This window comes from Oxyura jamaicensis, chromosome 6, assembly GCF_011077185.1.
Source record: "Oxyura jamaicensis isolate SHBP4307 breed ruddy duck chromosome 6, BPBGC_Ojam_1.0, whole genome shotgun sequence".
In the NCBI taxonomy this organism is placed as follows: domain Eukaryota; kingdom Metazoa; phylum Chordata; class Aves; order Anseriformes; family Anatidae; genus Oxyura; species Oxyura jamaicensis.
In genome coordinates this window covers 19,421,860-19,439,120 of record NC_048898.1, presented here as the reverse complement: position 1 = coordinate 19,439,120, position 17,261 = coordinate 19,421,860, and the positions used below count along the sequence as shown (strand labels likewise).

The window sequence follows — 17,261 nt, the reverse complement described above, 5'->3', positions numbered from 1 at the left end:
CAGTGACTCTGGGACTACAGAAGTATTTACACATGCATGATGTTAACTTCAGAGCAGAAAGGATAGGACTTCTCCAAATCTGAGCGTTTTAATACTGCAGTTGTCTAGTAATTCTGTCTTTGGTAAGATCATCTTCACATGACTATTCCACATTTCTGAAAAATAGGTCCAGACAGTAAAAGTAAAATCTTGTTTTACAGCCTTGTGATTTCATATCCAGGAACTGCTTCATCTACACATTTTTCATCTTAATGTAAAAGCTACCATTTTCTCCTACTAGTTCCCGGTTGCACAGATCATAAGTAGAAAGTTACCTGCACTTGCAGACCATGATTAATAGTTGTCTTTACTTTCTCAATCAAGTGGCTCTGACAGTTCTAATATTTTACTTGTAACTAATTCACTTGGTTTCACAGGCTGGAGGTCTGCTTCACAGCTTTATGTATTCCTGTTAAGGATACTGCAACACTTGAAAGCTCATTTTACTAAACATTCATTTTCAACAAGAAGATGCTTTCATCTTCTCATCAACATTTTATGACTGTTATGGTTGTGCTTTTCCTCCTTTAAAAACCTCTGGTGAAAGCAGCACTGTTTCCAACATCAGCGCTGAGCTATACAATTTTCCATGAAACCTGAGGCATTAAGCTGAGGGAAGCATGGATGCATGTTCTTGGGATCCATTTCTTTAGGTTTTACTAGGGGTGGTACCACAAATTCACTGTTAGAAGTCTCTGTGGTTGTTCTTCTGGGACAGAGGCTGCACATGGCAGTGGCACTCAAAACTGAAATGACCATTGCAATGAAAATTCAGCACGTAGAACTGTGCTACATTTCATAGGCTGCTGTTTCTTAGCAGAGGTCTGTGTGATTTCTGATTTCCTCCAGACCAGTTCTCCCACTCCTGCTGTGAAACAGGAAATCAATGCCCTTTCCTCTCTTTATAATGCAACACAATATAAAAGCATAGGATTACTCGGCAGCATTGCATGGCCACCCGCTTGAAAAAAAAAAAAAAAAAAAAAAAAAAAAAGACAATACGGTGGTCTGGATCAGAGCATCAGAGAAGGCAGTGACCTCTTCATTTTGTTTGGATGGGAACATCACTGGCAGTCATCTAGCAAGAACCTTTGGCTGTCTGAAAAGGCAGGCACAGATAAACAAAATTGTGCTTCACTGCTCTCAATATCTTGATTCTTTTTCTTCTGTCCCTCAGGAAAAGGAAAGGATATGTCTGTTTCTACATTTCTTCACCATGAAATTCACTGTTTCATTTGGATTAAGGCTGCTCTGTATCCTCCTCGTCGATGCCCTGTGGGAGGAAAAGGGGGGCTCTCCTTGTTTCTGTCGCATTATGGGGAACAGCATGCCCCTGCACTGGTCCTGGCACACGGATGGTCTGAAAAGACACACAAAAAAAGCAAAGCTAATAGAAAATTTGTACAAGGTGTGAGTTAGATACGGGCAGAGTATAGGCTTAGCTCAGCCTCAACAACAGCTGGCTAGGTGATGTCAAGTGGCATTGTGCATTCCTCACCATGGAGAGTCACAGACTTTGTGGGACAAAGGCCTACACCACATTCTCCCTGTCCAGCTGTATTTGGTGTGAAGATGCCTCTGGTGAGAGAAAATAGCTATGGGGGAAATATTTGGTATTTTCTCTTGTGAAATAGCAACTGACTAAAAATAGTGCCTGCAGATTAATACATTGCAGTTTGCAGGCCCAGAGAAACCAATTTAGATCAGTTGCTCCTCTTTCCTCCTCTTTCATGCATTCCCTACATTTTCTCCTGAAATAAAACAGAATACAGAAATCCATGACAAAGTGTCATAACAGATTCCTTTAATGCTTCTTTGTGTTACAAAGGGCACAGGGTTTTTTTCCCAGTTCATCATTTGACATAAATTTATCTCCTATTATGATACTTCAGAGAAAAGGGTACTAGGTTTTTTTTTTTTGCAATTGTTTTCTTTATTTACTGTCTTCTCTAAATTTAAATTCAAATTGCATTTTTAGTATATGCACTCTACCTGTAGCAAATCAATAAAAAGGAGAAAATTGATTTTTCCATCTGTGTTTGCAGTCACAGAAATACTTACCCTTATAAATACTTAGCCCCAAGAGGACAACCAACGTAACTTGAAGTAATGTAATTCCAAAGTTGCATCAATGCTTTTCTACTGTCACTGGTATGGCAATCAAAGGACATATTTGTTTAAAATAGCTTGCATGCAAATCCAGCAGTATCTCACTGCCAGTGAAACCTCATCCCGTGAAATGAGGGCAAAAAGCTTTTCAGCAACTTTAATGTGAAGTAGATTTATGCATTTACATTTTAATTGTGATATATTAAAAGAAAAAAATGTTACTTTTTTCCAGGTAACACCATTTTTTTTTTTAAAAAAAAGGCTGAACACGTCTTGGGCCGATGTTGAGACATACTACTGTTTTGTAAAGAGATTACACAAACAATGTTCTACCAAAGTATTCTCATATGTTTAAGGAAAATCCACCCAGTTCTTTTTTGCCCTGACTCCCTGAGCTCCCTTCTATTCACAAAATATAGGAACCTCCTGAGGTAGAGCTTCCAAAGAGTTTGCATTCAAAGCTCTCACAAGCCAGCTCCAGTGATGGGGATCTTTTCTTTCTTTTTTTTTTTTTTTTTTTTTTTTTCATTTTCCTTTTCCCTTCCCTTTCCTTCCCTTCCCTCAAGGCATTTCAAATGGCTGAAATTTATGGAAGATGATGACAGAACTTACCTGCTGCAATTCTGGGAAAATAGGAGAAAGGATTAACTAAAGGTTTATCAAGAAGGAATCAAACCCCTGTGAATGCAGTGAACGCCACCCCCACGGTCAGATGCAAAGCAGGCTTTGTTAAACAAGCCTTTTTCCACAGGATGACAGGTCTGGTTGAGAGTCGCATTCATGTTAATGCAGTTTACTTGAGTCTTGCCAAAGTATTTCACTTCATAGCATATGATATTTTAATCATTGGTATGATTAAAAAGCACACATTATATGGAATTAAAAGGATTCACTTTGGAAGACCTAAGAGCTGGCTCCCTGACAGATTGCAACGTGTCAGTCTCAATGTGCACGGAGTAAATGAGTGGAACTATTTCTAGCAGATTCCCACAAGGATCAGTTCCTGGTCCAACATCGTTGGGTACTTTCATCACATGTCCAAACAATGAGGTAAAAAGATGGTCGAAGGCTGGAGCACTTACTGTGAAAGAAATGGCTGTATGAATTAGACTTGTACAGCTAGGAGAAGAGAAGGTCCCAGGAAACCTAGTAGCACCATGAGGAAGTTACAAAGAAGGCAGAGCCAGGCTCTTTATAGACATCTAAGGGAGGAGAATGAGAGACCATCATTATTAATTGAAAGAGGAGAAGTTTCAAATGAATATTGAAAAAAAAAAAAAAAAAAAAAAAAAAAGGAAGGAAATCACTATGAGTATACTCAGGCATGTTTTGAGCAGAAGTATGGACTAGATGACCTCCCAAGGTCCTTTCTGCTAGAGTATGTTGTGACTATAACTTGGTTGATTCTGCCTGGAGAGAGATTTGAGAGACCTGTTAGGTAAATACCTCAATGTGTACTGTAATGCAATGCCGCAGGGAAATGAAACAGTTGGATGCAATTCTTGAAGGTGTTCAGGGAGAAGTAGATGTTAGCAGGATACCATGCCCAGACTTAAAAGAGTAAGAACTCTGGAGAGCATTCAAAAGAGCATTGCAAATGTCATCTCAGGGTTGAAGCACAAGCCTTTGGCTATGAGGTTCTCCAGAGAAAGCAAAGGTGTTATTTGGCTTAAGCAGTCTGGCACAAAACTTGCCATCTTTGCAGAGTGCTGCTCCCAGAGCTGAAGCCACCATCGCTCCTCAGGATCAGCCCGTGAAGTCTGACACAGCTGTCCCATGGAGCCCTCCTATACCTCCTGAGCTGCCGTGGGTGCTATGTGAGTGAAGAAGAGCAAAGCCAGGACCTGCATTTTCTTCTGCATCAACAAGGAGGAGTTTAGTGCATGTTGTGAAGCACTTCAGAGGGAAGTTTTCCCCAAACTAACATCCCCTTACATTTACACAGCAAACAGGCATCGTACTACTGGGATAGATGCACTTACAGATTGTGGGGCAGAGGTACAGATTCAGTAACGGGAAGCTTTAAGATAGACAATATTTTGAAATAAAACACTGAGAGTAAGACAAAAAATGTCACTGAAGTGAAGGTGAATTCTCCCTTGCTGCCAGTCAAAAGCCCTGGTTATGCTTTGCTGCAGAGCAGTTGCCAGTGCAGGTACCTGCTGGGTTATGACCGGGTTACCGGGATTTGAAGGCATGCCCTTACCACACTGATTATAATGTGTTCTGCAGTTCTCTAGTTTATACACTTTTCTTTACTGACTGGAGTTGTTCTGCAGTATTTGTGAATGACAAACATTTTAGACAACTCCATATTGACACAAACAAGCCTTGTTGCTACAGCTGAGGGAATATTGTCCTTACCTGAGCACAAAAGGAGGTAGTCAGAAATAAGGTGAACAGAACAATGGCACTGGTGTGCTGAATAAGCAGAACCTGGACCTACATTGCTGTCTGTCAGCCAAGCAAGTATCCAGCAGATAAACCCCTTTGACCACAGGTAACAACCCTTCTGGAGACTTTCACTCCACTCACTTAACTGAGAGCCATTCTGGTGAATTAGCTAGTTCACACATTTTATACACATGCCATCATGATAAAGCTCAAGGCCTCAGATACGTTAAAATCCCTTGTTTTTTAAATACAAATCACTGTATTTTTTTTCCTATTGTGTGAAAACCCCAGCCTTCATGTCAACTGAGGAGGGTTTTTTTTTTAAACCCTACAGTAAGTGATGCAACTAATGACTCACTGCTGGTTTGGGTTTCAGGACTGTGCTGCCCAGACCAGCAACCTGCCAGACTGTGACTTTATTTCTTTAACAAGTGATATGAACAAATGGAATTTCTAACCACATCCTGCTGTTAATTTAATAATTTATCATACTCTAATTTTGTAGTTAAAAACTAACTTTACATTCCTAGGTGAAGTAGGGTTTTTTATTTTTTGTTTTTCTAAGGAGACAATGTTTCTCTTTAGCAGCTTATACTCAAAAACATAAATTGATGAGAAGTCTATAAGTCATTTTAAACAGATAATGTAATAATTCCCTGATCACTTTAGATAAAACATACATACATACATACCAAAATGTTGAAAAAGTTAGGGCACTGAATGATGTAATTTTCATATTATGCTTTGTGACAATAAATATCAAAGACTTTATGTTAGACAAATATTTCCTACCTTTCATGGAAAACAAACAGTTAAAAATAAGGACGAAGCAAATACAGTTCTTGCAGTATCCTATGATTTACTGCTCTGTTGTGTGTGTGAATATATGCAACATGTGGATGCTCATACAGATAAAGAAATAAGCCATTGCACACCTACAGATCCCTAACCCAGGAGAAATCTACAAGTTACGCTGCCTTGGGTGTATCTTGGGTATGCATTTATCCATGACTGCACATTCATGAAACAAGGTTTGCTGGATTCACACCCTCTGCAGTGCAGAATCACTTCTCAGACACTCCTGTTTTCCTACCTTTGCCTCTTTGGCAGCAGGGACAGCCAGGCACAGCAGGACCGCACAGGGCAACATCTTCGGGCGCAAGGACGGAGCCAAGGGCAGAGGGCTGGAAAATGTAAGGCAGCCAAGTACAGCAGTGACGGCACTGAAAACACGATGGTAATACATTTGACAGGAGGTGGCAATATCATTTGTATCACACATAATGCATTCCCTCTACTATTAACCTCTCTAAAAAAGTGCTTACAAACATTCTTTACGCTACCCTGACAATCTCTCCTTTGATAGCAGGGAACAGGCATTGCCGTGTAGCTTCCTCTCCGCCATGCTGTCTTTTTTTTTTTTTTTCACTGTGAAGTTTTTTGTGACAATATCAATCGCTTTACGTCTTGCAGATCATTGCTCTGCCCTTATCTTTTAGCAGACAAGCAAGTGTTTTCCAGATTCCCATTACGCATCTCCCACTGACCACCTGCTATTACCACCTTAACAGAGATGCGAGAAGTCACTTGTTGAAAGGTGACTAAGTGTTTACAGTCCAGAACAAGGTTGAAAGCTCATTATGCTACCTTGCCCTCGAATATTAAGCATTAGTGATAAGCATCCAGGCTAGAGTCTTAGCTGATATGAATCTGTACATTTTCACTATCTCGGAATGATTAACCTGCATTACATGACATTTAGCTTAAAATCATTTACTATTAGGTTAATTTAGATTGCTGCCTTTATTTAAAGTGGTTTTGTATGTGCCATTCTTTTTACACAAATTCAGGATTATCAAGGAAGATTCACTTTTAATCCTTGTTGTTCTCTTTAGTCAGCAGGGAGTGGAAGCTTTAATTATTGGCTTTTGGCAGCACAGAGTAGACTCATGATGCGAGAAGTGGGTTTGTGTTTCCCCTCAGAACACCGAGGTTTCCTGTAAAGCTCATGTGGGCTATGGATTCACCTACTGTTTGCAGGGAAAGATTTACCCTCTTACACCTGCTCTGTTAGGTTTTGCTGACTCAGTTTTTTATACATTTTGTGTGTGTGTGTTTGTTTGAAAAGGAAAAGCAGTATTCAAATATAACAGGACCTAAGGTATCTTGCAGCTTCTTACAGTTTTTATTCTTCAAACTTTTAGCTAGCCCTACCATCTCTCTTCCCATGTCAGTTCTCTGCTGTGATCTGTTTCCACTAAACAAGGAGAGATCTTTGCAGCCATCCTATTAGGGATGTGGATTGCAAGGCTATCCCCCAGATAAGAGTCACACAATAAAACAGAGTGAGGTAACTTGTTACTGCACATGTGGAAACAAGAAAAAGCCAAGCAGAGCTGCCCCTTATCACAGAATGATGTACCAGGAGCACAGCACTGCTGTGAGAAAAAGCCCTGCCGTGTGATTCAGGATACACCACTCTCAGAGAATGATATCCTGGCTCTACTTGGGTTTGGAAAAATATGTTCTGAAAGTTTCTCTTGCTGGCACATACTCTATTTTAGTTCTGGGGCTCATCCTGTAATGTCATATATATTCTGAGTAGTAAAGGAACCACCTGATGTCCAGCTTCATTTCAGGGAAAGGGAGGGCATAGGTATGATGGGCACTAGAAGACAAGTTTGGAAGTACTCGGATTACTGGTAGATAGTTCAGAGGAGAGACACCTTGAAAGGTCAGTGTCATGAACATAGCATGCTAATGATGATAATGAGATAAACAACACCCAAGATAGTTAGATCTTGATTTGGTGAAGCACATGTTGTTCGTACTTGAAGCACCTGAGTGCTTGTATTCATTTCAGCCAGGTGACTTGCATGCCAGCAGCCAGGCTTGTACCTCACCAGATAGAGGTTCCTAGCATTGCAGAATGACAGAACTGATTTCCTTGGCATTTATCCACACTCTTCAAGTGCAAAGATTAGTGCATCTTCCTTTTTTAAAATTGCCTTATGGTGCCGCTCATTCGCCTGCTTCCAGGCTATTTTGATTCATGACACAAGGAAAGCTTGCCCCTTTATTTTTCTCCTGAACGACTCCATTAACTCCTTGTTCCCCAGACACACTTCTGTTTATGTCTGTACCCCGCCTTAACAGCCAAAAATGAACAATCACCTTTGTGCCCATATTCTCTCATATTCAAATGAAAAATATCACCTGAGAAAAGAGCATTATGTGAGGCTTTCTTTGCTTGTTGTTGGTTTTTGTTTTTATTTGGCCTAATAGGATATAATTCATTATTTTCCTTATGACCATTGACAACATCCCAGAAAAATGCAAAGCTTGCTGATCTGAGACCTTACACTGATTGTAACTTATCATGTCATAGGCCCTTTTAGCACCAGAGACATCATTCTGGTTTAGTAATCCATTCAGAGAATTCCTTCCAACAAATATAGAAGACTGCCATCATGATGAGAAAAGTCATTTTCCCTAAAACTGTTTACCATCCAAGAATAAATAGCAATGAAATGAATGGCTTTCCGAGACTTGAGGGGTCATAATCCACTTATCAGGAAGGTATGACTACAGGCATTGTACATAAGCCACTTACCCTTTCCAGCGTCTTGCAGTCATCTGAATGTCAATTAAAAAAAAAAAAAAAAGAAGAAGATGAAGTTATAATGCTATATCAACAGACAGCTGTCCTAGTGGGCACTGGGAACACAGGATGACTCGCATTGCTGAGCCGTGCGGTCACTGCCAAAGGAACGATGAGCTCACATTTCATTCCGATGCACATACGCGGTGTGGTTAGACTGCGAGGCTCGAGCGTCCTCGCCCAACTGACGCCCCCCCGCCCTGCCTCGACACCAGATCTGGCTAGTTAACATGTCTGGAATGAGCGCGAGCCTACCTCTCAGCTGGCAAGTCCACGGGGCACACTTGGATTCCCAGGTTGGAAGATTATCTCATTCAAGCACAGTTCTCCCAAAGATATATAAGCTAAGCTAGTGTGGTGGTCCCTGCAGAGCTTGCTTGAGCACTTGGGAGTTTCACCCATAGAGGAGTACAGCTTTCAAACACTGGCAGACATGATGATGATGAAAGTAGAAGACCTGGTAGGTGCAATCTTCTTTCATTTACTCATAATTACCCTTCCTTATAGACTGTCATTATACCAGGCAGAGGGGGGGCAACCTTTGTGGAGCATTGAGGTGACAGAGCAGGCTACCAGCACCACTGTGCTCTAGGCACGAGACCTGTATATACGATTAAATGTTATCATGTTATATTCTCACTTTAACTGTTCCTTCATAAGGGGGCCCACCACTAGTATAACTACGTAGTCATTTGGATTTTGCATCAAAACATAATTTACCAGGAAGTACAGAATGACTAAAATTTAGCTGTGTATTTTCCTTTGACCTTGATTCATTTAAAAAAAATAAATAAATTTTAAAGCTATTAGGTTTACAATCACTCTGACTAATTCTAATCCAATAAGAGACTGGGGAGGAGGTAGCAATGCAGGGAAACCAAAGCATTTTCCTTCCACTTGTAAACCAGCATTAAGCATCACTAACAGTTCTGATGCTCACTGCTGTTCATTTTGAAAAATAATATCTAAACCACACCACAAATAACGGAACCCTTGTACTGCAGAGTTCAGACTTACAATGATCAAACTGCAAAACCAGGAACAATCCAGGAAAGCAGTGGGACATTATATAGGAATTCCTTTTTTCCCAGGTGTTGAGATGAAATTCACATAAAGTCTGATTAGTTAATGCTGTCTTAAACTCTTTGGCAAGGCCCCGACAATTTATCTGTGTTAAACTCTGCAACAAACACAACTATACAAGGGTGATTGAATGGGAAGCCAGTCCAGAGCACATACATCTACTAAACCACTCTGAAAATACACCACAGCCTCCAATAAGTTTAACAAGTTATCTCTTTGAACATACTTAATCAAGCATCCAAAATATTTTTAAAAGCTATGCAAAGCTGTGCTGGAGGGCAGCATCGCACAGCTTGAGCACAGGAACTGCCTCGTGCTTGTTTGCCAAGTGCCGTAAGTGGGGACTTTGGTTCTGAGAGCAATGGGTAAGATCAGCCTTGAAATTACTCAGCAGCCTGATTTAACTGCACTGTATGCGTTTCAATTAAGCTGTAAGGTCCCAAGGGAGAAAGCCTCTCCTCCCACTCTAGCTGCTCGGTTCCCCTGGTCTGCACTCGCAGGGCGCTGGTGCCTGTTGGGGTGGCTCCTTCCACCAGATCCTTTTACAGAGCCTCTTTCTGAGGGGTCTGACACATGCTGGCAAGTGAAAATGCAAGAACACCATGAACCAAAAGGATGCTCTTTCTGGCTCCATGGCTTTTTTCAGTAAAGCAGCGGCTCGGTGCCAGTCAAGCAGGGAGTTACACTGAGGCGGCCTCATGGATCTTGACCCAAACCCTGAAGATGCCCACAGGGAGTTGCTGTGTGGATGTGGAAGGTCTGCCTGCAAGCGAGCTTGCCCTAGCTATTCACACACACACACAGTCAGTGTAGGCACAGGCCGAGCGAGGTCTGCAGTCTGTCTGTCACACTCTCCTAGAGCAGGACAGGAGTGACATGTAATGAGCCCCTAGCTAATCCAGGTTCTCAGGGGGTGGCTGCTGCCATCACGAAACTGCTACTTACATTGCATTATATTTCCTTTTACAGGTGACTGGGAAGAAAACTGATGATAAGGAGACTGGCAGCTTCCTCCCTGAGGACTTTAAAAATGGAGAGTATGAAGCTGCTGTGAGATTAGAGAAGCAGGATGACCTGAAGACAGTCTCTGAACACGTACTGACCCGAGGAGATCTGGCTTACCAGAAGGAGAAAAAGTTAGAGGCAGAGGTAGGCTCTTGGGCTTTTGCTTGGGCTTTTATCATCCTGCGTGCACTTTCTGCAGCAGCCCGTGAAGTTTTGTGTCTTTCCAAATTAGAAATACATGCATGGTGGGCTAGATAAACAACCCCCAGGAGACCGCTGCCAAAGGAGGTTGGTCTGAAGCCCCCTGAAGGCAGAGGTCTGCTGGCTCCTGCAGCCGATGGACGCAGGCACTGACTCCATGAGGCAGCCCCCCAGGCTCCCCCCCCTCTAAAATCTGACTGAAACCCCAGGGACCTCCCGTTCCCCAAAACCCCTGGCTGCCAGCTGCTGGTGAGGGGAAACGCATGCAGCCAGGACACCTTCAGCCTGCACACCTAGCGGCTGCCACCAAAAATAGCCAAGCCAGGGAAGGGGTAAGGGCACTTGCTGAAACCAGGAGCCTCATCTATCACAAAAATACTGGTTTTACAGAAAGTCTGCATTGTACTTACTAGCACATTTTGAGGAAAAAAAAATACAAATGAAAGTGATACTGCTCTACAAAAGAATATTATTTTGTATTCCTGCAGCATGACAATTCTCTCCATAGCCTTAAGAACTGATGCTTTTTTCTAAAAATACTGTAGCTATAACATTTTACATTACATGTTGAATCAACAACTAACTGGCTTTAAAAATGTAAGTAATTCGGGAATTAAAAAGTTTAACTAGCAGGGAGAACAAGACTTTGTTCTGAAAAAGAAAGGTGGAAAATATTAAAATTAATAGAACTACTGACCTTCACCTTCAACTAGGGAACCATTACTTGCTACAGATTTTTTTTTTTTTTTGAGTTCCTCTACCTAAAACAACCACAATGTCCTAAGAATCTTTTGGATTCACTGTTGATTTCTACAGTCTACTCAGCCAACAGAGTGCCATTAAGTTGATGATCAAACCCCAAATGCAGACAAAAAGAAGAGGTGGACATAACTTAAATCAGAATTTAGTTGAAAAAATATGGCAGGGTCTCACCAGCGTATTTACCCTTAGAGATACCACAGGACAGACTTTGTCACGAGGTACCCCTTGGTTGTTAGTCACTCTTCCAACGCCACGGACACCCCATGGACCTCAGTGAAGGCAACACGTTGGTCTTTGATGCTAGCAGTGCCCCATACTCACTTCATGCAGGGATGCTTTAACATACAGGCCTGAAGTAGTCTTAAACATTTATTGAACTGTCCCTTCAAGGACACTGGGGACATTCTCTGTAGTTTACCAAAATGTAACGCCATCTGAAATGCTAAAATTGGCATGAACCTTGCATTTCACTTAAGGGTATTTTTTTTTTTTTAATCAAAGAGGAGATTATGTTACAATAAATCAGTGGCTGCATGAGAGAAGTGGTTGAAAGCAAAACGCTTGGTGGAAGTCAGTTAAAACTGCAGGGGCTTCCGAGCCTAAGCTGCAGGAGATTTCTTAAGTTGTTGGGCCAGAAGAGACTGCAGTACTGCTTGGAAAATAAAAGAGAATAAACGCTGCAGAATTTAGCAACTTGCTCTAATGCTCCATTAGCCCTAACTGTTAAGAACAACAAAAACAAACCACCAGCAACAAAAGCCAACTTATTTCAAAGTTCACCTCATGTGAACTGGATTTGGCTAAACAATAGCACCCACTGTCCTGCCACTCTGAAGGGCAGAGGTGTTCAACTTTCTGTCTTCCCTCCTTTGTTTCAGCTGAAGAAGAAAAAACTAGAGGAGAGATCAAAACTTGAAAGCTTGGAGGACCTTGAAAAAATTATTCAGCTGAAGAAGAAGAAGAAATGCAAGAAGGTGAAAGCTCCTGTTTTAAAGGAACCCGAGCCAGAAGTTATTGTAAGTTCTGTTGGGACGTACTTTCCTCTGGGAAAGGACCGATGAGGCTTTGTGCCACTCAGATTTACCTCCTGTGTATTTCTCTTCATCAGACAGGGCCAGTGGATGTACCCACATTCTTTAGAGCTGCTTTGGAGAATAAGTTGCCAGTAATTGAAAAATACTTGTCTGACAAAGGGGATCCGAATGTCTGTGATGAGGTACACTCTTCTCTTCTTACTTCACACCTGCTACATAAAAGAGATTATTACAGCTCAAAAATACTTTTTACCACTAGGTTTTGTAGTTTCCACACTTATGAGGAGAAAAAAACAATGGAGGGAAGTAAATAAATTCTGGGAATTTGCCATACTGTTCTGTAGTGATAGAGGGGCCAGTGGGAACCTCCAAACTAATATCACTTCAGAAGATATATGATATAATAAAGAAAGCTATTGGTGACTAGGAGACCCTGATGTTCAGAAATCGGTGGTCTTCCAGTGTTACTAATGAACAGACAAGAAATTTGTTTTCAGAACTACAAAAAAGAAACAATGCCATGTGCCCTCATACTGCATAATGCATAAGCTGCATTTGCAAAATGTAGCATAGCACGTTTGCTGGAGAAACTCAACAGGCATTGTTTTAAATTTGAATGTCACACTGCAGATATTCCTTACACTCTTTGAAATACCAGGTAGGCAGCTCTCTGCTATTAGGATGCTATTAAAATTTAGTAGATTTCATGTCTGAAAAGTATTAACTCTTGAAAATGAATCAGCATAAAGTATGTATTTGCCATCATCCCAGGGAGGCAGAGAGAAAAGTTTAAGAGATCTCTTTGTGCCGTATTCGGTATCTGACTTTGCACTGTTTTAATTGATAGTTCAAGCGCACTGCATTGCACAGGGCATGCTCTGAAGGACATCTAGAGGTGGTGAAAAAGTTGGTGGAAGCTGGGGCCCAGCTTGAACTGAAAGACATGGTATGTCCATTTACTTATACTACCAAAAAATTACTCATTATTTTCTAACTGCTAAGAGAAACACTTAAAAGAGAAGCACTAAAAGACCTTAGAGTGTCTTTTAAGTTTATCCTTAAAATAACACTGCTGAGAAGTGGTTTCATGAGGGGGTGTCTGCTTCGCTTTGCCAAAGCTGTTGCTGGAAATCGCAGGAAGCGGAGGAGTGCATTGGCCAGTAGACGGCCTCGAACAGTAAGGCCCAAAGTATGGCAAGACTGCCGAGCTCAGGCTACCAGGCTGGGCCACGAGCAGCTGGTGGAGATGCCACAGGCCCACGCGTTTATCAAGGGCCCAGCACAGCATGTACGTTCTCCTCCAGGATGTCAACTCCACTCTCAGGGGAGACCTCCGCTCCTCTGGAACAGCTGAGCATCCACAGCTTTTGCAGCTGTTTTTATTTGCTCCTCCACTCCCAGCTCCTCCACTCCCAGCTCTGCTTAGCCCCTTGCTAACCAGTTGGCAGTGGCCAGCCTCGCCCCCCCTCACTTCAGCAGCCATGCTGGCGGCAGCATAAGAGCAGGAGAGGCCAGCAGAGTGGGACCTGCCGGGGAAATGGCGGCTGCCCTCCTGCCAGCTGCGTGGAAAAGCTGGCATCGTGGAGGTGAAGGGCAAAGCAAGAGAGGCTGCTACTAGAAACAACAGGAACAGTGACCACAGAGAAGTGCTTTAAGTTAGGCTACATGAAAAATGACTTTGAATTCATTTAGAAATTTGATCAAGTTTGCCTTTTTTTTTTTTTTTTGGTAACATGGTGAATTACATTATTTTTGTTTTTCCTGCCATAGCTTCAATCTACAGCCCTGCACTGGGCCTGCCGGGGGGGAAACCTGGAAGTTGTTAAGTTCTTACTGGACAAAGGAGTAAACAGAAACGCGAGAGACAAGGTATGTTCTTCTGGGGTCTGATGCTTTTTAGACAGAAAGCTGACCCCTACCCAAGGGGATCATTTTTGGTGGCCGTTCTCGAGTGGCCCTTTGCTGCTCCGTGCCACTGACTGCCTTCTCCCCCACCTCAGCTGCTCAGCACGCCTCTGCACGTCGCTGTGAGGACAGGCCAGTACGACTGCGGGGAGCACCTCATCGCCTGCGAAGCAGACCTCAACGCCAGAGACAGAGTAAGTGCCACCAACTCCTTACCTGCAGCACCGAGCTGCTGGCCCCATTTACAGCTCCACAGCCCTGCAGAAATCCCTGGTGGTGCTGTGGGGTCGGGACCATGGCATCGATGGCAGGACGGACTCTGACCCATGTCTCGCACCCCTAGGAAGGTGACACACCGATGCACGACGCTGTCAGGCTGAACCGCTACAAAATGATCCGGCTCCTGATTCTCTATGGGGCGGACCTGACCATAAAGAACTGCGTAAGTAATTCAAACTGCTTAGCAAAACTTCCCATTCAGAGCAGTTTCACAGGTTTCCAGGCCAGAAGAGACTATTGTGAACAGACTTAATTAGATCACTGCAGAGTTAATTAAAGCAGAGCTGACACAGAGAAAGCATAACTTGGCTGAGGTCAGGGAGCAGCACAAAAAGCATTACCTACTCTAAAACCAGAACCCATCAGGTGCAGCTTAAAACACCACCACATCTTAATTTAATTCCACAGATCATATATTAAAGATCTAAGCATACAGACCCTCGCTGTCTGTTCGGCTCCTGGGTTCCAGCCACCAGAGACAAGAGCCCTGGAGGTCTGCAACAGCTCCGTTCTGCTACACCCAATAGCATCGGCCTCCATTTAAGAGCAACACCCAAGATTTTGCTGATAGCCACTTCACCAGCAACAGACATGTGACCACATTAAAATACTAGACATGACAGACCACATTCTCCCCTAAATCCAAAAAAATAGCACCAGCAGGGACAGTGCAAGTTGACAATGAGAATCGATGCTTTTGATTGGCAATCAGTCAAAACTGGAGGGGACAAGGAAGAAATCTGCCCCTGCAATGACCTGCACTGCCCCTTCTCTCTGCTCAAGCAGACAAAGCAAGGCCACTCTGGGCATTATCCCTCACCAGGGTACGAAAATGAGGAAAAACAGCCCCAAAGGCAAAAGACTTGCTCTCTCAGGCTTTGTCTGCATACAGAAGGTGCTCTTGTTTTATTCAGATGTGGTTCATAACCTATCTAATTAAACCAACACGAACTCTTATCTGAATTCTCAATTAAACAGAAGAGTAGCTTACTGAGGTTTCCACCTAAATGTACTTCTAATCAGTTTAGACTAGATCAAAAGAAACACCAGCATGCTGTGCTAGCCACAGTATTTGCTATCGTGGCTTACTGCCACTGAAACACAAGGAAAGCTCACCATGAGGTTGAACCAACCAGGACTAGATCTGGAGAGCCAAAGGACCCAGATCTGAGATGAGAGTACAGCTGAGCCCGCGTGTGCAGAAAGGTCTCACATCAGACAGATGCGCTGTACAAATATTTCAGGAGGAATAAAGGACTTAGTATTCACTGGCTGAAATTAAGTCTTGCTTCCTCTGCTTATTTTAACCAGGAAGGGAAAACCCCTATGGATCTTGTTCTTCAGTGGCAGAACGGCACCAAAGAGCTATTCAACAGCCTGAAAGACAATTCCTACAAGAGCGTCCACCTCAATAAGTTTTGAAGAGACGAAAACCAGACTACTCTCTTTTTGCTGCTTTTAAATGCTTTGTATGAAACTGGAGGAAAATAGCTCTGAACATAGTATATTTATTGAAGATATTTATTGTACTGGAATAATTGAAATGCCTTCACTGAACACTGCTGACACAAACATGCAGAGAAATTATTTTAAATGGCAGATTGAGTGTTAAGAATCCACTGGTTTTAAAACAGCTTTATTTATTCCTATTTATTATTTATTTATTTTAAAAGTAATTTTTAATGTATTTTTTTTAATTGTTTTAAATTCTAATGCAATCTTTGTCAGTAACATGAACACTTTTGACTTAGATGGCAGTATTACCAACTACTTACATTAGCAACTTACCTCAAGCCTTCCCATAGCGCTAAACAGCTAATACTTGCAACTGTTGCCTTGTACCTGCCAAATTCTCACTATTAGAAAAATATGTTAAGTGTGTGGTGGTACGTGGAAGAGACAGAGAGCCAGGGAAGAAGGTCTGCTGAGATGCCAGGTGGATTTAGAGGAACAGTTGAGTAACGGGCCATACACATCGTTTGGCGATCCTAGTTGATGGAACTCAAGGACAGAGCTCCAACCATCACGTAACCATACGGACTGCGGGATTCAGATGCAATGTTATGAAGGTGAGAGGAGACAGTATTGCGAACAGGAACTTTAAAACTAGATGACTACAAAGCCTGATGATTGAAGAATGCAAAAAAAAACAGATGATGTATATTTGTAAATTTGTACTGCTTTTTCTGTACATTTTGTACTGATTTATTTCAGAATAAACAGAGTGGTTCTTTGTACTTGCTGGAGTGTATTATGGAGCAGTGAACATGCACTGGGCACTTCTCTGTCTCTCACTGAAGTTCCCATCTTAGCTTCTGCAAAATTCATGAACTCAAAAAAAAAATAATGTCTCAGCTGCACAGAGCAGCCAGCCCTTTATCTACCTCCCTGCCACTGTTAGAAAAATGTGGCTTCTAACTTTTTTCCCTTATATACAAACATACATACAAAAACATAAAGCCAATACTTCAGTAGCTAGTAAGATACATACCTACAGCTTTATTACTATTATTTAAAAATCCCAGTTCCTCAGCAAGTCAGTACTTACTGCGTGGAGCACACAAGACAGCTTCAATTGTCCCAGCCAAGGAAGACGTGGAGTCCTGCTAGGAAAGAAAGGCGTCTCTCCCTGTGCTTCAGTAGAGGCAGAACAATCTTAACAGTACCACCAGCAGAGACATCGATGCCCGACTTCACTGGGACATTATATGCTGCATTCAGTTCAAGTCCAAACACCTCATGGAGCAGCCTCCCAGTGAAATATGCCACAGGCTCCCATGAACATTCAC

The 17,261-nt window shown here is 42.3% G+C and overlaps 1 protein-coding gene across 1 annotated transcript; it reads left to right on the top strand.

The window, feature by feature from the left end:
• Positions 1-8,507: 8,507 nt before the first annotated feature.
• On the top strand, positions 8,508-16,713 carry ANKRD1 (ankyrin repeat domain 1). The gene is made up of 9 exons (XM_035329798.1): positions 8,508-8,663; positions 10,256-10,435; positions 12,133-12,270; positions 12,363-12,470; positions 13,136-13,234; positions 14,059-14,157; positions 14,289-14,387; positions 14,537-14,635; positions 15,784-16,713. Exons 1-9 carry the CDS (start codon positions 8,637-8,639, stop codon positions 15,892-15,894), a joined length of 960 nt encoding a protein of 319 aa, XP_035185689.1. The 5' UTR covers positions 8,508-8,636; the 3' UTR covers positions 15,895-16,713.
• The last annotated feature ends 548 nt before the right edge of the window (positions 16,714-17,261 follow it).

Excerpts from the sequence above, each read along its gene's own strand:
- ANKRD1 (XM_035329798.1), top strand. The coding sequence starts at position 8,637 with ATGATGATGATGAAAGTAGAAGACCTG. Across the intron at positions 12,271-12,362 it reads AACCCGAGCCAGAAGTTATT|ACAGGGCCAGTGGATGTACC; the intron begins GTAAGTTCTGTT and ends TCTCTTCATCAG. Across the intron at positions 12,471-13,135 it reads ATCCGAATGTCTGTGATGAG|TTCAAGCGCACTGCATTGCA; the intron begins GTACACTCTTCT and ends TTTAATTGATAG.